Below are 22,060 nucleotides of genomic sequence, written 5' to 3'. Positions count from 1 at the left end.
CATCAGATGGCTTAGCAAAACAATACTTGATGGCAGTTCTTTTATACGAGTGTTTGTCAGGTCCAAGGTTTGCAAAAACCTTAGCTTTCCTATTTCCATGGGGAGCTCTTTGACATGTGTATCTTTTAGTCCTAGATACCTCAAGTGTAACAAATTCCTGATGTGCCCAATATCTGAAATAACACATCCTTCTAGATCCAACACCCGCAGAACTTGGAAGCTCGAAGTAAGCAACATTTTGTTGATGGTATCTCCTGTGAAATCAATAACAGACCTGATTTGTGTCATGCTGATGGTAGCCGCGTCTACCTTGCTGTTTTGGATGGATAATCTCCGGACCTCGCCTTGTGAGTAAGGCACTTTTCTCCCGCTACCATCCAGTATTGTTACAAAGTTTTCTTCACTCGACAAGGAACATAGGAGATCGAGCACCATATCATGGACACGGCAAGTTGTTACCGTTCCATCATTATTCATGTACACTGACCGAATCAAACTTCTATTAATAAGCTCTCTCCGAGCTCATATAAGCTAGTCTCTTGGCTTCCACTATGAATAAAGCCTTCCGCTATCCACCTCCATATCAAGTCACTACTCCTAATCTCGTAATCCTCTGGATATATACTTAGATATAATAAACAAGGCTTCAGATAAAAAGGTAGATCATAGTAGCTGAATAATAATATCTTCATCTCCTCAACGCTAGGATCTTCCGTAAGTCCATGACCAATGGAATTGAGTAAACTATACCATTTATTCTTTGCTTTTACCTGACAATTACTAGTCAGAAGACTTGATATAGTAATAATGGCTAATGGTATCCCATCACATTTCTTCAAGATATCTTGGGATATTTGCACCAGATCAGGAGGACAACTTTCCTCATGAGAAAATATTCTTTTATAGAAGAGCCTTTTTGAGTAATCATCAGAAAGAGGTTTCATCCTGTAGATATCGTCACTAGACAAACAACATGCTTCAGACACACTGACAATGCGGGTTGTCGTGATTAGTCGACTTCCAAGATTGTTCTTGGAAAATGCACACTTGATTAATTCCCACGCCTTCTTATCCCATATGTCATCAATTACGACAAGATACCTATATAAATGTTCCCGAGTGTCAGTTCACAAGTAAATCTATATACCTGAGATTATTTAATTTGCAGGCTATTATTGAATAAATGATTAATGATGACATATATGTAGGCAAAAATGCACCCGGAAAACTCCAGGAATTTACATTGAGAACTATAAATTTATATATAGTTAAGCAACAATATGCTACTAGCGTGCATGTAGACCAATCAAAAGTTTCATGGTTCAACTTGAAGAAAGGACTATAGATATGTAGCATGAAAGAAAAGTACACCTCTTGTCATTAAGAAATTTAATGAGTTCGTCGATGAGTTGCTTTTCTCCCCTTTCTGCATTATAGGTGTTTGCATACTTCTCCTCGTCAAGTTCAAAGAGAATATTGTTTAAGACTTTCTTCATGTCGGGTTTCTGGGAAACTGCATCTTGTCATACGCCGCTTTGGCAAGAGTTGTCTTGCCTATTCCGCCAAATCCGACAACAGAGACTGTCTTCAATGGATGCTTCAACCAATCATCCCCATCTATCAACATGTTGATCAATTCATCCCGTGCATCTTCGATTCCAATGAGCTCTGTCACATCTGTGTACAGAGCAATCATACGAGGGTCAACGCTAGCACCAGCACAGTGTCTCCCATGTCTTGCTCGTACCTTTGCCGCAACTCGGCCAACTGCTTTGCTTGACCAACCGCTTCCTCCAGGGCATCAGAGATCCGATGGAGATCCCTCCCCTTCTTGAATAATCTGGCGGTCTTCTTGAGTAATTTCTTGACTTTGTTCTTCGGGTTGGCTGCAGGCTCGCCACCATCATCCACACGCAGCACAAAGGCGTCAACAATGTCCTCCATTTGGTAGGACAATTCCCTGCCCAAATCTTGACACCCAGGTCGAGCTGCTCCGGCGGCACTTTCGCCACCTTGTGGAGGGCGGCGTGCATCAACGTCAGCTCCGTCAGGAGCGACTCGATGCCCTTCCTCACGCGCTTCTCCAGAGTGAACTCACCAACAAGCAGGCCGCCGAGCCTGGGGAGGAGACGGCCGACAGCCCCCATGGTGATCTCCATGGCTCTACCTCTGGACACTCCGTAGCCGCCGTGTGCTTTGGCCTTTGGGTGGAAGAAAGCTAGTGGTTCTATGTGGTTGTACAACGAAAGCACTCTGAGTAATACTATTCGTTTTGCTTTCCTATAGGGCCGGGATGCTTAATTAGCAGGTAGTGATGCCGGAAAACCAATGATGGGAGTAGTTTAGCGGCCAAAAGGATGTTGCCGGGCATGGCTAATCATGTGCACAGTACTGGCTTCCTTGTGGGCCTCAGCGTATCCGGGTCCCATGTGTCAGCTGGTGTGGGACTAGCTAAAAGTGTCAGCCGGGCATGTCACGGATGCGACCGTGGGAAAGGAGGATGAAATTGCCTCGCATGCGCCGTCGTTGTTACAAAATGGAAAATTAGACCGGGCCACACCATGCAACATTAATTAACTGACTCAAAATGTTTGAGAGTCAAGTCAATTTGGCACTAGTGAAATGGTCTGAACGCATGCGATCGATGCATGTGCATTAGTTTAGTTTAAGATGAGAAGGCGGATCAAATCTTGACAATAAAGACTCGATCCCTTGTCGTTCTATAATCCACCTTCTCATCTTTCATTAGCGAACCAAAGGAACATTACGTAACAAACTGATCATGTGGACGAACCAGCTAGCTGCCATGTGGGCCTCTGGAGTGCATGGTCCCATTTGTCAGCTAGTCGTGGCAAGTGTTACCCTGGCGAAGTTCACATGCCATATTAAAACGGGGCAAGAAACGGTCTCAGATGCCGCTTGGACCGCAGCGGCCGGCCGGGTTAAATTACACCGCACTCACCAAATCTCCGTGCCCTGACTTGAGAAAGGTTCCACACCTGCTCCCTTAGACAAAGTGTGTGCACGCATATACGAAATTAACACTAAGTAATACCCATGCGATGTTTAAGCGTTACCCACTACTCTTTGGCACTTGCGAAATGGCCCTGCCTGATGGATGCAATTGATGCCTCTCAGCAGGTGCAGCATTAGTTTACTTAAAACAGCTCAGTTTGCATTATCTTGAGACACGTACAGCCACGTTGTTTGGATTAAGACAGCTTATTTTGTCAGCACGCATGCACAACACCACCATCCGAAAGGACAATGAGATCGATTTCTGAAATCCCTGTTGGATTGATGAGTGAGCAGAGCACAGGCCAAGGCCAATCTGCTGACCGCACCTTGAGTTTTCACTTGGATTCAAGGTGGAAGAAGATCTCAAGGTCTAAATGATGCATCCAAAGAGAGCTACGACGCCCGCATATATGCGTCGGAACAACCGTCGATCCACAGTAGCTTTTCTTTGTGTCAGTAGCATTACCTTTCGCTGATATTGAGGGTTGGACGGTTGGGATGGCCGTCAGCTGCGGCGCTCAGTGCAACCCTCGCTGCCTCCACCTCTTCATCGCTGGCTTCGATACGCCGAACGTCAACCATGACTCTCTCGAGGGAAGGCAGGTGCCCCATGCCCATATCAAAGTCGCCACGGGCGATCCATGCAGCCGGGAAGCTGAATCGAAGGAGTTTCAGCATCAGTGCAGCTCCCCGTGGAAACACAGACGGCGCCGCCGCGATGCCGAAGAAGTTGCACTCCGTGGCGCACGGGAACGCGCCAGCGGTAACGACGGACATGACCTCTTCGTCATGCCCTTCTAAGGAGCCTCCTGCACCGGCGCTCACCAGGTAAAGAGAACGAAGAGCCGGCAGCATCCCGAGGACACGAATGTCCCCCGGCCGCACTTTGTCCACGAGTATCACCAAATAGGAGAGGACAGGAAGCGATGAAGAGTTCATCCATGGCGGCAGCGTCAGGAACGAGCAGGTCGGTCCCTGGAATGTCAATCGACGGAGCTGTGGAGGGGCGCCCAGCCTTCCCGCATGAGATCGACCCGTCCTCCCCCGGCAGAAATATCCAGGCATTCCAGCTTGTGCAGGCTCCTCATGGACTCCACCAAGGCTTTGTCCAGGCTCTCATTCAGACCCCTGCATTCGATCCGGAGCACTCTCAGCTTGGTTAGATGTCGCAGCTCTTTCACGATGTCTAGATTAAAAACGCCTGGAGATAACTGACCCACCATCAAGTCACATAGGACTTCTAGGGACGTCAGGTTATCCATCCCAGATGGCAGCTTTATATGCCTGTGAACGTAGAGGCAAACCAAATGTCTCAGACGAACGATACCTGACGGCAGTTCTTTGATACCAGTCTTTCTCAGGTCCAGGATTTGCAAAAATCTTAGCTTTCCTATCTCCTTTGGGAGCTCTTTAACATCCGTATATTTTAGCCCTAGGTACCTCAAGTGCAATAAATTCCTCGGATACCCAATACTTGAAATAGTGCAACCTTCTAAATCCAATACACGAAGAACTTGGAAACTCGAAATAGGGCTTACTTGGTCATCACCAACATCATTTGCAAAAAAGACAGACCTCACATGTGGCATGCTGATGGTTGGCATATCTATGTTGCTCTTTTGGATAGATAACCTGCGAACCTTGCTTTGTGAGTTAGTCGCTTTCCTCTCGGCACCGTCCAATATGGTAACAAAGTTTTCTTCGCTTGACAGGGAACAAATGAGATCAAAGACCATGTCATGTACACGGCAAGCTTCTACCCTTTCATCATCATCAATGCCCACTGGCTGGATCAAACTTCTATTAATAAGCTCGTTGAAATAACACTCCCCGAGCTCACATAAACTAGTTTCTTTTTTTTCACTATGTACGAAACCTTCCGCTATCCACCTCCATATCAGCTTGCATCTCTCAATCTTGTAGTCTTCTGGAAAGATACTTAGATATAATAAACATGGCTTTAGATAAGAAGGTAGATCGTGATAGCTGAGTAATAATATTTTCTTCATCTCCCCCACACTGCAATCGTCCGTGAGTCCACGGCCAATGGAATCGAGCAAAGCATACCATTGGTCCTTTGTTTTTATCCGATGATTACTAGCGAGAAGACTTGCTATAGTAATAATGGCTAACGGTACCCCACCACATTTCTTTAAGATGTCTTCAGATACTTGCACCAATTCATGAGGACACCCTTTCTCATGAGAAAATACTCTTTTATGGAACAACCTTCTTGAGACATCATCAGAAAGAGGCTTCATTCTGTAAATACTGCCATTGGAAGAGGAACATGCTTCAGAGACACTGACATTGCGGGTTGTTGTGATTAATCGACTTCCAAGACTATTTTGGGAGAATGCACACTTGATTAATTTCCATGCTTTTTCATCCCATATATCATCAATTACGATGAGGTATCTGTAAATTTTTCAGACTTAATCAGCTGACAAATGAACTTGTATATTTCTTGCATAAATGATGAATTATCAAGGCAAAAATGGACTAGTACATATATTTACATGAAGGATACTGATTGGTGGATATGGCAAACAATGTGCTTTAAAGATGTGTACCGAGCAAGAAAAAAAAATAGTGTCATGGTTTGCTAGACAAAAGGATGATCAAACTCTAATAGTAGAAATAGAAACAATTAAGCATACCTCTTGCCATTAAGGAATTGTATGAGTTCATCAATGAGTTGTTTTTCTTGCCTTGCTGCATTATAAATGTTTGCGTAAATGTTCTTGTCAAGCTCAAAAAGGATATCCTTCAAGACTTTCTTCATGTCAGGATTCTGAGAAACAGAAACAAACGCACCACAATCAAATTGCACTTTGATTTTGTCATGTGCTGCCTTGGCAAGAGTTGTCTTTCCTAATCCCCCAAATCCAACAATAGATACAGTCTTCAGCGGGGTCTTGAACCAATCATCACCCTGTGTCAACATGTTGATCAGCTCATCCCGTACACCTTCAATGCCAACAAGCTCTGTCACATCTGTGTACAGAGCCGTCACGCGAGGGTCAATGCTAGTACCTGCCCCAGTGTCACTCATCTCCTGCTCGTACCTTTGACGCATCTCGGCCAGCTGCTTAGCTTGACCGACCGCCTCCTCCAAAGCATCGGAGATGCGACGGAGTTCCTTCCCTTTCTTGAACAATTTCATGGTCTTCTTGAGTAATTTCTTGACTCTGTTCTTCGGGTTGGCATAATCATCCTCCACACGCACCATGAAGGCGTCGACGATGTCCTCCATTTGGTAGGACAGTTCCTTCACGTTCCCGGCCCAGATTTTGACCCCCTCGTCGAGCTGTTCAGGCGGCACTTTGGCCACCTTGCGGAGGGCGGCATGCATCAGTGTCAGCTCTGTCACGAGAGACTCGATGCCTTTCCTCACGCGCTTCTCCAGGTTGAACTCACCAACAAGCAGATCACCGAGCTTGGGGAGGAGAGGGCCAATGGCCCCCATGGCTAGCTCCATTGCTCGACCTCTCCACACGCTGTTGTGGTACTACTAGCCAGTGGAGTATTTTGGGTGGAAGAGAGTTCGCATAGCTCTACGCGGTTAACTCATGACTCGGAAGGCACTCCGGAAAGTGTATGTTTTACTGTCCTAGTAAAAGAGAAGCCATATTGCCTACCAAACGTTTGGCATAGTACTAGCGAACAGCGAAGGCACATCACAAATGAAACTGCCAATTACTCCTGTACCACCATTTAGTATAGTGTTTAGTCTGCCGATCGAGGCTCAGATGCGATCTTGAGACGGGCGAAAATGGGCATCGGATGCCGCTTCGACTGCAGTGGCCGACTGACCGGGTTAAATTACACCAGCCTCACCAATCTCCATGCTCTGACCTTGAGTATTCAGAGATTCCATCTGCTCCCTCAGACCGTGTGTAACACTAATCGATAACACCATCCGATGTTTGTTAAGCGCCACCCGCTCTTTGGCACTTGCGAAATGGTCCCTCGGAGCAGGTGGGCAATTAGTTTTCTTTTACAGAGAAGATGGGCACTAGTTTAGTTAAAACAGAGAAGATGGGCATTACTCCGTACCTAGCCAAACAGACTTCCACGTTGGTTGGTTGGTTGGATTAATCAGCTTTGGCACCTACCACGCATCACCATGGCGTGCCCATTTAAACTCACTTCAGGAATGGTTGTGATGATTAGAGATGCGTGAGAGCACTGATATCAAATTTGTAAAAGCTCCGATGAAGCAGGAATTCAGAAAGCTCTGATGAACAATACAAGGGACAGATACATGAGCACGTTGTACATGGACAGTAATTAATTATGCACAAGGCAAACATAAAACGAGGAGCAAGAGCCAACAAAAACAAGTCTTGGACTGAATCTGAATACGGCACTTCATTCACAAGTCTGGAATAAAACGTGTCTGAAATCTGCTAGGAAGCAGTGCAATTAATTAAGTATCTGAAGCAGGCAAATGAACCAGCCAGCAGTACATCAGGGTTACAATTATACTGCTTTTAAAAGAAGCAGAATGCAGGAGCCACTCTAGAAATTACATGGTTCTTCATTTGACAGAAGCAATAAGAGAATTCAAACATTGGAGAACAGAATCAGACAGAGAGCTTCATGTCATCCAACGGCGAAAAGGCAAATACAGTGCTCTTGAATCTTGATCAGTCTTGACCATCTTGGTTGGGATAAATGGAAGTGAGACCAATAAAATCCATTCCACATAGAACCTGAAAGCTTGCATGAACCAAGCTGTATACTTGGTCAACAATAGGTCCCAGATACCCCGCTTCTGGAATCCTGATGGTGGCCATATCCGCCGTACTCTTTTCAGATGAATAATCTTGGATCTTGCTTGATGATGATGTTTGCTCAAACCATGCAATCTTGTCACAAGTTTGTCTTCGGTTGGCAAGGAACATATGGGATCAACCATAATATCATGCACACACACGTATACAATAATACATTTCCTTGCCTTCACAGTCGTCATCGGTGTCTATTGGTTGAATCATGCTTCTATTTATGTGCTCATTGAGTTACTCTCTCCGGGCTCACGTAGGCTAATTTCTTGTTTTCATGATAAACAAAACATTCAACTACCCACTTACATATCAAGTTATCTCTCATAATCTTCTAATCTTCTGAATACATAGTTAAATATGATAACTAACACTAAAGATGAGAAGGTGGATCAAAACTATTAGTAAAAGAGACTTGACTTATAGATCATGGTTTGGCATAATCTACAAGTAAGCATCTTTTACTAACAAGTTGTACACTACCTGAAACAACGTTAAGCTCCTATTGGATTTCATCTCTAGCCTACCCGGACTTACTTGAGACTAAAGACTTAATATGATGTTGTTCTAGCTAGGATCTACCTTCTCATCTTTTATCATATCAAAGTATATTTCCAAAAGACAAGAAAACCAAGAGAGATGATTTGATATGGAAGTGGGTAGCTGAAGGTTTTGTGTATCACACAAACAAAAAATTGGCCTATTTGAGCTCGGAGAGAGTTACTTCAATGAGCTTATAAATAGAAGCATGATCCAACCAGTAGACATCGACGACAAGGACATGGCCAAGGTGTGCCGCGTACATGATATGATACTTGATCTCATGTGCTCGTTGTCGGATCTCCGTAAGTAAGGTGTATGGTAATAGCTAAATAATAATACCGCACCTTCATCTCTTCCAACTATCATTCAACAAGCAGCTGTGAGCAGACCATACAGCTGTTGCTCTGTTTTTATGTGCTGTTTGCTAGCCAAAAAGACTAGCCTCTCAGAGAAAGAACTCATGCGTGGTCACACTCTTTAGATTCCGTACTGATAGTACACCTACATGAATTTTTGACACGGTCAGTAATAAAAAACCCAATCAAGATGCAGCATCTATTGGTTCTTGAACAATATTAACTGACGATATCATGCATCTAGCTAAGGCAAAAATAAATAAAAATAGAGCAACCCTCCTACAAATACTCCTACTGCCATATACCAACGCTGTAGATCTATACTGGATGACACACGCTCTATTCTAATACTCCTATGCCAACACAAAACAAAAAGTATCGGCATGCACGTCTCACTGTTACTGACGAAATCAATTAAATTCGACGATCTAGTATAACGAAAAGAAGAGAGCAGCAAACCTCCTGTTCCTCAGTTCATATCCTTGTCCCTCAGGCTCTCTTCTTCAGTTGATACATGCTCGCCGGAAAGGCGAGCTTTAGGAGGAGGGGGCCGGCCGGTAGCCGGAGCCCCTGGCCAGGAGCTCCAAGGCTCGACGGCCTCTTTCTCAGTCGCTTTTGCCCCCTCCACACGCGGCTAGCAGCGGTAGAAATAAGCGCCGGGAGCAGAGGGGTTTCTCCAAGCTGGTACACCACCGGCCCCGGAACCCGCACTGGCCTCCTGGCTGGCGCGCGGGCCAGTGCCGTAACCGGGCCCGTGTGTCAGCCGGTCAGAGTAGACGTCATCCGTGTTGGCTTGTCAAGCTTCAGATCCGATCTTGGGCAGCGTAGTGTAATAAAGGATACTTTACTCCAGCATGGGCCTCCATCAGATGCCGCGTGGGTTACGGGGTCGGGACAGACGGTCGGCCACCTGCCCCGGCATCGACTGGCGCGTGCGAAAGTGCCGGGCAATTGCCGCCGATGCGTTGGCCGGCCTCCGGAACGGCGCTGCTAGCATAGTTTACTTGGGCGGCTGCGTCCATCGCTTTGGACTCACTCCAACGGCTGGGCTGGGGAGGCACACGTAGCCAAAAGAAAGAAAGAAAAGAGGAGCTGGAATCGTTTGTAAAGAATGGTTGTGTGGGCGGCTGAGTGGGAGCTTTTCAGGCCGGCAATGCGCATCGGAATGGGATAAGTTTTAAGATTATTTTTTTAACGGCGAGTAAGCAGCGGCAAAAGGAAAACAGTAACGTCGAGAGTCTGTAACGGTAAACAAGTGAAATTCACCGTATTGAAATTGTTAAGTAGGACAGGAACACTATTGCAGGCTTGCAGCAGCTATAGCTCACTCTCGCCCGGCGCCCGTGGAACTACTGTCCCCACACGCATTTGACGCGCTTGGAATGGATCGATCGCATTCGCATCTCCTCTACTGTGCTAAGATCGACAGCGAGGTACCCAGTCAGATGAGATGTGGACGGACAGTGATTGATTCGGGGTTCACGAGACGGGCAATTGCACGGAGAAAAGCTCGGCGTCTTCGTGGGGAAAACCATGCTCGGTTGATGCGTACTGAATCGCTGACTTTGTAGCTGGAGGAGGCGTGACACTGACATTGGCGTGCTACGAGCCAACTTTTAGCTGATAAACAGGGATCAGACGATTTGCTCCCCTGTAAAAGCATACAAGAGTCAGACGGTGGCACATACAATCACTTCTTTCCTCCAGAAAATAGCTCGCGCCCGGGCCAACGATTACACAAAGCAAATGACAGCTGTGGCACGCTTGAGACGCGATAACAGCAGTCCGAATTATTACCAGCTGGGTAAACCGTTAGGTGTTCACCTCACCAACAAACAGCATGTCCATTACAGACAGAAGATAACAGAGATGGTAGGCTTACACTCATCGAAGCAACGCGGCTGGCTCAGACGCCTTTCTACTGACTGCATCACTACAGGTGACTTGCCAGTCAGGCGCTCTTGAGAAACTGAGCATGGTGGGCGATATGATCATCAATGAATGTCGCGATGAAAAAGAAGGAATGGTCATATCCAGGTTGCATGCGGAGGGTCAGGGGAACCCCGGCAGCCTTGCACGCCTCCTCGAAGTTGCCAGGTAGCAGCTGCTCGGCCAGGAACTTGTCATCATCTCCCTATTCAAATCCACATACAAAAATACGGATAAGTTGTTTTCACAGAAATTATTTCATTTTCTTTCCTTTTACCAATACTTTTCGGAGAAAATATATTAAAAAAGGAAGATGTGACAGCCCTAGGGAGTTTAGACAGATTGGAAAAAATAGCAGCACCCCATGAGATCATGAATGATAGTGGCAAGTTGTGAAGAAACCCATCGAGAACTGTCCGTGCCAACGCCTACTCTAGGGCCATGTACTGTCTACCTTGTTCGGTCAAAATCTAACATCTATGTACAATCATCGATCCCTTCAGTCAGTCAGAGTTGAATATTTCAATGGCCAGGAAGTTGAGCTTGATATAATAATTTGCAACATCTCACAATGCATGGTCTAATATTTTGACAACTTGACAAAAAAGGATGATGCACTGGTGGGTCCGCTTGTGTATTTCAGATAAGTGATAGAATGACATGGCCTGATAGACTCTGCTTACTGAACATGTAATAGACTCCCACCTACGCAAACCAAGTTCGGAAGTAGAGACTCACTTAACAATAGGTATCACATCCAGAGTTAGGAAGACTACCTAAATGGCTAATCCCGTCATGCACTAGACATAACAAAAATGTGGTGCCACTTACAGATACCACCTTATTTGAAATTGTTTAAGGGCCCTCTTTAATAATTACCCGATCAGTTGCCTATTAACCAGGAGGAAGACTATTAAGGCCCCTCTTTAATAATTAGCCGATCAGTTGCCTATTAACCAGGAGGAAGACTACCATGTTGTCACAATGCCCGATTTAAGGTCCTTGTATCATGATCAATGGTGCTTTCAGGGACCTTTCCAACTATTTTGCGTGGTTGCCCCTAAAAACACTTGCATTCAGTGGGCTCCTATAGACCTACGTCACCGCACTAGAAAAGTGACATGCCATCTCAAACAACTAATAGTTCTAACGATAGGATAAAAGCAACATGGAAGCAGGAACTAGATACTATCCATTTCATGGCAGGCTGCTTGCATCATACCTGGTCAATCAGGATAGGAGTTGAAACTCCATTGCACTTTTTAATCAAGCAGGTCGCATCATAATCCTGCAGTAAGTACGCACTATTAAGTATTTAACATGCATGGTTGAGGAGTGTGGAGGGAGGGAGGAAGATGCTCTCCAAAGAGAAGAGTTACCTCCCATTCTGATTTAGTTGTGCCCAAATAGTTTGTGAATGCCTTCTGACCCCAGGGGCAGTTTATTGGGTTAGCAATTGGAGCAAACGCAGAAACCGACTGGATATGTAAGATAAATTCACAATGCCAAGTGAGATTTCATGCAAAGTTGCAAACGATAACACAAAGAGAGTACAGATACTATAGAAAATAGACAATTTACCTATTTTTGAACAGGTCCATAGACAGGAATTTCAAAATGTTGACGTTTTAACATGTAGCATCAAACAGTACCTTGTATTTGTCAGTGTTCTTCAAGTAGATAGTCAGTGCACCATGCCCTCCCATTGAATGTCCGAAAATTGATGCCCTGGAAGTGTTAAGCTGTTCAAAGTTGTCACTTAAAACTTTTGGCAGCTCCTTCACAACATAGTCATACATGCGCCAATTTTTCCACTTCTCATTTGTGGCATTCAAATAAAATCCAGCACCTACTCATGAACATTCAAGATAAGAGTATTAGGCACCTCTAGGCATATGCATATAAGTCATATAAGTATGACACAATTTTTCAAAAGGCGTTTGTGTAGAACTCCACAGATATAAATCAGTTGCACTTTCTAATATATTATGGCAATGGGAAGTCAGGCAGTAAGTTGTAAAATCAAAAGGAAGTTCATGGCTTGGTATATCTTAAAAACTGCAAATGGCACAACAAGAGTGACTTGGTTACAGTCCTTACCAACACCAAAATCCCAACTATCCGCCTCTCCTTCTATATTTAAGCCACCTGCATGAAACAAAGGGAAGGAGTCATAAGATAGGAACAGGTTTAAACAAGGACAAGGAATCGTAAAATGTGTTCTTAACAAAAGAAAGGTGAAGAGGAGCAATAGAGCTGACTAGGTGAGATCATATCGATCATCCCACAATCATTTGCTAGTCAAAGGAAACAAGCACTTAGCTGACTATCAGAATATCATGCTAGTCGTTCATAAAGCAAGATTCTTCTTAATGTTATTCAGACTCGACCCTACTCCATCTTTTAGATGGGAGATATCTTATTGCTCAACTAGGCCAAACCATGAATGTAAAATGCAGTTTAGACATGCCCAGGACAAGAGAGAGACTGTGTATACTTGGCCTCATTCAGTATATTGTCCTCAGGCCCCTAAAAGCCCAATCCAAACAGCTAGAATGTATGTGATTACACGCCAGGAAGATGCTAACATTTCAGTGGTTATTCTTGTTCCTTCAGCTTGCACAGCAGCACTGCTGTGGAGAATTAGTCTACTCATGAGCGAGGTTTGTTGAGCCTCCTAAGTTGTAGCTCGTGCCAATGGACAAGTTTCCCATGTAAATATTAGAAATACTATAGATCTACCAATCATCATGAAAGAATGGAACAAAACTATTTACAGGTGCATCAGGGTAACACCCAACTGTGTAAATTAAAAGTATCTCCCATCAGTTCTAGAATCACACATGACTGTATGCCTCCTTGAAGTCTCACTGTTCATCAAACACATCATAGACATAAATGCATAAGCATAAACTGTCACTTCAGTTGAAATTTAACGTAACGTGCATTCCATCCACACTCCGCACAACTGCCCAGTACATACCACTCAAAACTGGACTCAATGACCACAGGGTGACCGAGAATCGGACAGGCATAAACCCTAGAAACAGCAGAACAGGTCGAGAGCGAGGGTTTGAGTTGGACGTACGCGGGGAGGTGTCGGGCGCGACGAGGGCGATGCCGTGTGCCGCGGCGGCGCGCTGGGCGCCGGACTTGATGACGAAGTTCTCGTCGTTGCAGGTGAGCCCCGAGAGGAAGTACAGCACCTGCGCACGGCCACGACAACGCCGTCAGATCCCGGAGGGCCGGGGAGGATGGTGCCAGGTCGAGCGGGCACTTACGGGGAGGTTGGAAGCCGGGGACGCCGGGACGAAGAGGGAGAAGGTCATGGGGCATCCAAGCGCGGCGCTGTGGTGGCGGAAGCGGAGGATGTGGCCGCCGAACATCTTGCTCTTGCTGAGCTGCGCCGGCGCCGCCGCCGGAGGAGGGGGCGCGGCCGCCGCCATCGCCGGAGCAGAGGGAGTGGAGAGGGGACGGTGGGTGGAGCGAGCAGAGAGCCTGACTGGATGGAGCCACTGGCGAGGAGGACCAGAGAGACACGAGTCGAAGAAGAGTGTTCTGGAAGAAAAATATCCAGAATCCAAATCCGATGGTGTCATCCGGGCCGGACCGATTGGGCCGTTACCGGGCTAATATCGTTTAAACCCCGGAGGAGCGTAACAAACTCGATCGCGCGTATCCGTTCCGATCTCCTTCCCGCCGGCTTTGAAAGGAAAGAAAACACAACAAACAAAGCTAGCTCTATCTCTCTGTTGTTCTCCAGCTAGCCCCTCCGTCTCCGAGTGGCACTCTTAAACCTGCCGCCGCGCTTCTCGGGGGATCGATCCTGGCCCTCACGCACTCTCCCCCGCCGCACGAAATCTTCGCTCCCTAGTCTCCATATAAGGCAGCCCAGTGCCTTGCTTCCCCCACCCACAAGCGCCAAAGCCAAGCAAACCGTAGCAAACCCTAGCCGGCTATTCCCCACCCACAAGCAAAGCGATCCGAGCGAGACTAAACCCTAGCTCGCTTCTTCCCTCCCTACTGATCTCGATCGATCGCTCTCTTTCTGTTGCTTCTTTCCATGGGAGATTCTTCCGCGGATGATCGCGCGTCGTCCTCGCGCCGGGAGGAGGACGAGATGGTGGCGCCGCCGCGCGGTCCGTACTACTACGAGGACGGCGCGGTGAGCGACGGGGAGGAGAGCGAGGACGAGGCCGTGCGATACTACCTCGGGCCCAACCCTCTGGACGCCCCCCGCCGCAGCCCGGCCGCGATCATCAACGCGGCGCCGGCGGCGGTGGCCTCCGGCTACGACTCGGACGCGACCGTCGACGACGACATGGAAGGAGCCGGGAACGGTCCCGCCGTCTCCGCCGCCGCCGCGCCTGCGGCGGCACCGGCCCCGTCGCCGGGGAAGAAGTTCCTCTGCACCACCTGCGGGAAGGAGTTCGGCAGCATCAAGGCCGTGAACGGCCACACCAAGGTCCACGCGCAGGCCACCAAGGGCAAGGGCAGCAAGGCGCGCGAGGCGCAAGCGCAACAAGTGGACTACCATCGCTCCCCCATCTCCATGGCCATTGCCGCCGCCGCCGCCGCGGCCCCGGAGAAGGAGCCGCCCAAGCTCCTCCCCGTTGCCCCGGCGCCCGCCGTTGCAGTCGCCGTGGTGCAGCACGACGGCGCCAAGCCCGTACAGCTCGCGATCGCGAGCACCACCACCAGTACCTGCAGCCCCAATCAGCAGAGCGTCGTGGCCGTCGCCGTCGCCATCAAAGAGATGAGCAAGAGCGATTCGCCCATGGATACTCAACAGCAACAAGACTCCTCCGCTCCCCCGCCGTCGGCCACCGAAGCTGCGCCTGAACCCAAACCGCAAGAAGAAGCCATGGCGCCCATGCCGCTGCCCTCCGCTGCACAAGCAGAACAGCAATTAGCCGTCGTCGTCTCCCCGGCCGGCGGACAGCAACAGCAACACCCACCTGCAGGGAACAACAACAGCAATAACAACCAGCAGCGGCCGGGGTACTTCCCGTGCAAGGAGGAAGGGTGCGACAAGTGGTACCCGACGCACCAGGGGCTGGGCGGCCACGCGGCGGGCCACAGGAACAAGCGCCTCAGGCAGGAATCCCTCGCTGCCGGCGCCGGCGAGGGCGCCATGGCGTGCCACGGGGGCGCTGCGGCGAAGCCGGCCAAGATGCACGCGTGCGACCAGTGCGGCATGGTGTACGCCCAGGGCCAGCAGCTCGGGGGCCACAAGCGGAGGCACTACAAGGGCACGCCCATCGTGCCCAAGAAGAAGAATAAGCAGGATCCGGCGCAGCAGCAAGCGGCGGCGGCGCCAGTAGTCGAGCGCGTCGTGAGGCTTTTCGGGGTGGATATCGGCAAGGCGCAAGCGCAGCAACAGGAGCCCCCCGTCGACGACAAGAAGCAATGATCCATAGCATGCATTTGGTAGTAATGTTCTTTGATTGTTGGGATAGATGTATGCATGGTTGCCAGTATCTCAAGTGTTAGTTAGGAGGTGTTTTTTTTTACAGCGTTAATTAGGAGGTGTTATTCGCACATATGAGTGTTAGTTACGATATTAACGCAGACATGCCTTGCCAGGACTCAGATGGAGCATTTGAAGTTGTACTGTTAGCTAGTTTGATCCATGCATGCATGCACGTGTGGAAATACCCACGGTTCATTTTTGCTCCTCTTATTAATCTGAATAAACGCATCTTGATTACTCTTTTTTTTTTAGGCCTCTCGGCTACACTACAGCTATCTGTGAACTCACGCACTAACACTGACACACGCACACCACACTCACAAACCCTACACATAGTGCGAAAGACATACCTGCAACTAATCACGCATGCTGGATTCTCATATTTCTCAAAGTCACCGGACTATGTCGGCAACGGATACGCCACGATACAACAGAGGGAATAAATCCTGGTCTGACACTTGCAACCGGTGATCGGACTCGTGCGGGCTGGGTGCACGATGGCAACCCACGTTCTCGCTTTGGAGTGTGGACTGTGGAATGGACGACTCGTAATCGTGCATCATGTCTTGGTCCCAACAGAAGTGTTTATTGAATATTTTTATCAGTATAAGTATATACGACACGTGTCTGTCGACTGTCTAACCCCTTTTCCTTGAATCCAGTAACCGCACAGCTCAAGATCAAACGGAACGTGCTTGCCTGGTTGCTCAGAGAGATTTTGTTTCTTAATTTTCTTGTTAGAACCAGAACCAGACGAATAACTGCATCTCGTTCCACTGCTAACAAACAGAGGAACACGAGTAACTGAATCTCACTGCCCATCTGCAACTCGTTCCAACGCTAACAAATAATTTAGCAGCGAGAGTTTAAATAGTATGACACAGTTCTGCAAAACAGAAACGGCAAGGTGCCAGTAACATCCTACTGGAGGTAACCGTCTTGTCTCGTGTTTATTGTCCAGGTTGTCCAGGAAATATTTTATTGACATGGTACTCTATTGTACAACATGATAATCTACTAAGAAGTACTACGCACAAACAAACCCTCCACTCTAAGGAAGGCTCCTGGGATCCAAGCACAAAAGCCAGTAGAAGAAACCCAGAGATGCCTTGCTCAATTGGAAATGGTTGTCACGAGTTGGAGCCAACCCAACTTTTGTTTACATTCTAATCATGTACAGGACTAACAAAGGTCATGGCTTTCCAAGCAGAGACGGCCGGTAGAACGCATGACTTTGTGCCATCTCGATCCTTTCACGAGGGTCGTTCATCGTTTCGTCTCTCAGGGCTTGGAGAATGTCTCTTACCGGGAGCTCCCTGCGGATTTCAGAGAGAAGAGTTGCATAAGACAAAAATGTATACCAATTTATTATGATCAAAGGGCATAACCAATTTGTTCATGGAAAATGTAAATAGAATGTACTAACAAAACAGGATTTCTCTGGCACTGCGTACGCAAAGGAAACGACATGCCCTCCTGCGAGAATGCATGTCAGCTCTATGCTCGTAGACTGCTGGAGCTACATTAAATTCATGTATACCAATCTCTTGTTAGCAGTTCTGCTGATGTCTGGTTAGGCTGGCAAGAAGCAGCAGTGGACTGGTGAGGAGAGAAGAGGCTGAATTTTCGGTTGAACTACGTTGCACTCTGTACATAGTCAAAGTATGCAGATTTCCATATCCATAATTTTAATGCAGAGCACAAACCGTTTTATTAGGATTCTATAAAGCCTCTTCAGAATTGGGCACAGTTCAGCAGGAGCAACTTGCTTGTTTTCCTCTGGGTGTTGTACACTTAAGCTGGGTTGACTGAGCAGCTCAAAAAATGCGCCAACAGCAGAAATACCCTGTCCAATGAAATGCAAAGAGCCTATACTCAGTCAATGTAATACAGACAAAACATAAAAGTGAACCAAAAATGCTAAATGCAACTATATATTATTACAAGACTATCCAAAAGGTTTTGTATCTTTTCTCGATTTCTTTTTCTGCCTTTTTTGGCAATGTATCTTTTTTCGATTTCACATTTCGTTATTATTCAAAACATGCTCAGCAATCACACGAACTTCTGGAAGACAAGAAAAGAGCATTGCTATGAGATAACCTGAATCATCCCCTTTCCCTTGATACTGTCACCCATATCGGGACTGAGTTCCCCCTTCGCTAGCATTTGCCCGTACCATGCATTGCGACCTTTTAGGAGGGTTACGTAAGTATCAGCCAGCAGAGGGCCAGCAAGTTTCTCTGGCTGTTCTGTCAGTAGATGAGTGATGAATATCATCTCTGATGTGCAGTGAGCAAAATACACAGATTTGCTTGTTGCACTTTCGTTTGTTAAAGCTGCCACCATTCCTGAAACAGAGAACAAAAGGTTATGGTTAAGATGGAAAGATAACATAGTTACAGAAGAAATTAACCAGGCGATCCCGTAGGCAAGAACGAAAGGTTTCTTCTGTCGCAAATTTACACAGAACAAAAGGTTCTGTATATTTACACAGAACACAAATAAATAAACACCAAATGAGTATCCTGGCAAAATAGGGAAACAAGTGTTTAAATTGTCATGAAGCTTCTCAGTTTAAATAGTCTTTATGGTTTTGTGTATAAAATCAAAGGGTAAGTAAAAAGATTTGCCCTGCAAAAAAGAGAGTAAGTAAATAGATTTGAGAAAACTAGGTTGCACCCTCAGATTTCAATGTGGCTGGCCCATACGCTAATGAGGCAAGAGATCATGTTGAGCATTAAACAGATCAAGTTATCCATGCTTGCTTGGATAGTTGAAAGTCACTACGACCATAAAAGCCAAAACAACAGATACAATAGGAAATCGTCCTCGTTTCAGTGAACTAAATTTAGTGTTATGAAGCTAGTTAATATCTAATATTTGGAAGAAAAAAATGGAGACACTTACCGGCGCCAATAGCGTATACGTTCTTCAGGCCACCCATCACCTCATGAGTGATAAGGTCACTGTTATCCCACACAATGAAATGCGGTTGCCTCAAAAACTTAGCAAGCGGTTTCCTCCACTTGTTGGATCCACAGATTCGAGCATTTGCATATTCTTTGTTATAAATTTCCGAGGCAATGTTTGGGCCTCCAAGATAGAGTATATTCTCAGTTGGAACTCCAGCTGCAATTCATTTCTAAACAATTAGATCTGGTGCAATTTGGATAAATAAGTCAAAGAGTGAACTCGGACAAGACAACAAAATTTAGTTACATGAGCAAGATGGGTAGATGTCAGCACCAAAACATCTGTCAGGCAAGTTAGAAGATGTGCACCATGTCATTGACATGGCACATTGTGTTTTCATGTAGCTCTAAAATGGAACAGGCTACATGATGTGATTGAGTGAAATAAACAGTCGGTGGTGTTTGCCCAAGAGGTCACTATGCTAACGGCCATAAATTAATTATATGACTCAGGTCAAGATCAAACATATTTGCACAAAATCAAAAGATACGCGCATGTTGTTGTTGTAACATATACAGTATATGCTATGAAATCACCCTTGGTGTACTCATGCTATCAATGTTGGTTTAGTTACCAAATTAACATGAAAGTCTCCAAAATCCTAGAAGTTCTTCTCAATTTACCCTACTTTTTGTGAAACCAATTTGAATTTCAAATTCATCCCATGTGAAGAGTAAAAAGGATAAAGGCTGACAAATGATAAATTAGAAGGAAAATAAAAAAAATAGGAGAAAATAAATACTAATGCCCACCTAAAACTTTTCTTTTTCTTATAGTGAAATTTCAAAGGGTATTAAAATACTAACTAATGATTTTTGTTATGTTGATTTACCTTTTTTGCCCAAACTGGAATTGGTTGCCTAAGTGCACCATGAAGGGTGATTGCAAAACAAATGTCGCAGTCATTCATTAAATTTACAGGCATGCCATAATTCAGTTTTCACCACAAGCAAAACTTCAAATGTAACTTGGCACCCGATGTGATTGAGTAAAATGAAGGTTGGCACATATCCAGAGTCGCTGTGCAGTGCTAACTGCCTTAGTTGTGCAGGGCCATGGCAACAGAGAAGTATTAAATATGTATTTGCTCCCTAACTGTAAACCGACACTAATCAGACCATAATGCAACACGGAATGTCATGTAGTGAAATTATTGCCATGAACTGCAGACAAAAATGTCAGACATTGCACAATACAATATCAAGCCTTAAAGTCACTTTTCTTTCTACCGGAATTACTTTTTAGAAAGCTTTCATTGAGATCTATTTTTTTCCTCTCTCAGCAAACAGTATGTTATGCAATCATTGCACAAGAAAATAACCAATGCCAACACTTGATTGACCAAACAGCCAATCGTGTCCTAGGCTTCACATCATTCTCTAACCAATTCCATTTCATCTCCCTCGAGGATACCAAATGATTACATTACATTATTCAATATAGTGAGAATATATGTGAGCAAAAGCACAGTACAAGAAGAGATGCTTACTTGCCGAACTGATCATCTGTGTAGGCGTGACGATACGAGGAATTGGGCCCAAGGAGGCTTCTATCCCCTTTGCAAGGGAAATGATCACCGGGACAGCGATCCGCTCCTTCCAATACTTGCTGATCTCCTCGAACACCTCCCGTGTCTCGGTGGAAGGCAGCCCATTCACCACAATGTCAGCATCCCAGACAGCTTCCTGCAGGTTAGTGACCACCTTCAACGGGCACAGTGGCGTGTCGACCATGTTCAAACACAGCCCATCCCTCAAAATCTCATCGGCGTACAAGGTCCGGTCCCCAAGCCGCGCCTCGACGTACTTCAAGTAGGCGCACCGGCGGATCAGGCGCCTCAGCACGTCCTCCCTCGAGTTGATCACCTCGAAGAGATGCTCCGCGGTGGACCGGTCGACCGCCCGCCCCGGCCGGCGCCAGACCCGTATCTGCACCTTCTCCCTGAAATGGCCATAGGCGTCCTGCAGAAGAGCAGCAAAGACGCTGCCCCAGGCGCCGGCGCCAACGCTGACGATCTTCAGCAAGTCGCCCTCGGACTTGCCGAGCAGCCGCCGCAGCTCGTCCAGCCGCTCCTCGGTGCCATTGGCGCCGTTCAGCGATCCATTGACGTGCACGCTCCCCACCATCTCCCCCTCACGCAAACCAATAGGCAATAGGGAAATAAATCCAGCGGCGAACCAAAAAAATGCTGAAAAATGTTTGTGTGTGCTCTGCTCTCCTCGGCAATTAGTCGAACACCTTAAGGCCCGACGCTCGCGTCACCCAACAACGCGCGAAAATCGCTCACCAAACACGAACCTAACAAGACCCCAATCCCGCCGGAGGAATTCCGAGAGCTGGTCATCCACCACCACCTACAACCACAGAACCGTGGAACGCGAAATCAAACGCAACACCGAGAACCCCGCGCTCAGAGGAGCAAGGATAAGAGTAAAGCAGATCGATCGAAGCGGGTAAAGCAAAAGCAGAGCAACGGCAAAGCCGCGGCCTTAAACGTGTCCACCCACCGTCCAGCTCGAGAGCCGCGGAGGCGGAGCTGGCCTGGCGGTGAGGCCGGGGGTGGATAAGTGATGAGGTGGAGGTGGCGGTGGGTGGATGGGTCATGGATGCAACGGCCCCGACCGCGGGGGCTTGTGTTAAGTAGGACTGTACGAGATGGGGGAGGTGGATGGAGGCATTGATGGAGGTAGACGATGGCGCCAACCAAGCTGTGGCCGCCATTAAATGAGTGGGGGAGGAAGAGGAAGGTGTTGCCGCCCGCTCGCTCCTTCCCGAGCTGCTCGTGCTTTCTCTATTGCCTTTTCCGGGGAGACGACGATCGACTGGACGCGACAGACTAAACTTAAACCGCCCTCGGGTTAACAGTTGACGGGGTTATATTCCTAATACTTTTAATGTTGATTGAAGCCGTGGTAAAGCATCCAAATCAAACGTGAGATCGAATTGGCATCGGCACACTTGTTTACAGAGCCTCG

At 46.9% G+C, this 22,060-nt stretch overlaps 2 protein-coding genes, 1 non-coding gene and 1 pseudogene across 5 annotated transcripts; all 4 read right to left on the bottom strand.

Annotated features, from left to right (window-relative positions):
* Positions 1-359: 359 nt before the first annotated feature.
* Positions 360-2,314, bottom strand: LOC100839086 (annotated as a pseudogene).
* Positions 2,315-7,966: 5,652 nt separating this feature from the next.
* MIR7757 (microRNA MIR7757) lies at positions 7,967-8,564 on the bottom strand. Its single transcript, NR_127046.1, has one exon. It is a non-coding gene; the product is annotated as a microRNA MIR7757 (primary transcript).
* A 1,821-nt stretch (positions 8,565-10,385) lies between these two features.
* LOC100825495 (S-formylglutathione hydrolase) lies at positions 10,386-14,183 on the bottom strand. Its single transcript, XM_003564998.4, has 7 exons — positions 13,918-14,183; positions 13,725-13,842; positions 12,737-12,784; positions 12,289-12,485; positions 12,016-12,114; positions 11,859-11,924; positions 10,386-10,841 (listed from the first exon to the last, which is right to left on the bottom strand). Exons 1-7 carry the CDS (start codon positions 14,080-14,082, stop codon positions 10,659-10,661), a joined length of 876 nt encoding a protein of 291 aa, XP_003565046.1. The 5' UTR covers positions 14,083-14,183; the 3' UTR covers positions 10,386-10,658.
* Positions 14,184-16,999: 2,816 nt separating this feature from the next.
* LOC100825190 (probable glycerol-3-phosphate dehydrogenase [NAD(+)] 1, cytosolic) lies at positions 17,000-21,898 on the bottom strand. 3 transcript variants are annotated; one of them, XM_010234493.3, is made up of 6 exons: positions 21,593-21,895; positions 20,575-21,439; positions 19,020-19,241; positions 18,213-18,460; positions 17,816-17,955; positions 17,198-17,425 (listed from the first exon to the last, which is right to left on the bottom strand). In XM_010234493.3, exons 2-6 carry the CDS (start codon positions 21,209-21,211, stop codon positions 17,302-17,304), a joined length of 1,371 nt encoding a protein of 456 aa, XP_010232795.1. In that variant the 5' UTR covers positions 21,212-21,439; positions 21,593-21,895; the 3' UTR covers positions 17,198-17,301. The 3 variants fall into 3 exon arrangements, 2 of the variants coding, with proteins under 2 accessions (XP_003565045.1, XP_010232795.1); XM_003564997.4 differs by having other exon boundaries at positions 17,000-17,425; positions 20,575-21,895; XR_002963155.1 differs by having other exon boundaries at positions 17,283-17,425; positions 17,536-17,955; positions 20,575-21,898.
* Positions 21,899-22,060: the final 162 nt, after the last annotated feature.

This window comes from Brachypodium distachyon, chromosome 2 (genome assembly GCF_000005505.3).
Source record: "Brachypodium distachyon strain Bd21 chromosome 2, Brachypodium_distachyon_v3.0, whole genome shotgun sequence".
Lineage (NCBI taxonomy): Eukaryota > Viridiplantae > Streptophyta > Magnoliopsida > Poales > Poaceae > Brachypodium > Brachypodium distachyon.
This window is presented reverse-complemented; position numbering and strand designations above follow the sequence as displayed.

Coding starts and splice junctions, on each gene's coding strand:
- LOC100825495 (XM_003564998.4), bottom strand. CDS start 14,082: ATGGCGGCGGCCGCGCCCCCTCCTCCGGCGGCGGCGCCGGCGCAGCTC. Junction 12,785..13,724: donor CGCGCCCGACACCTCCCCGC/GTACGTCCAACT, acceptor TGTTTCATGCAG/GTGGCTTAAATATAGAAGGA. Junction 12,115..12,288: donor AGAACACTGACAAATACAAG/GTACTGTTTGAT, acceptor TTACATATCCAG/TCGGTTTCTGCGTTTGCTCC.
- LOC100825190 (XM_003564997.4), bottom strand. CDS start 21,211: ATGGTGGGGAGCGTGCACGTCAATGGATCGCTGAACGGCGCCAATGGC. Junction 17,956..18,212: donor AGGGAAAGGGGATGATTCAG/GTTATCTCATAG, acceptor TTCATTGGACAG/GGTATTTCTGCTGTTGGCGC. Junction 17,426..17,815: donor TATAGAATCCTAATAAAACG/GTTTGTGCTCTG, acceptor TGAAATCCGCAG/GGAGCTCCCGGTAAGAGACA.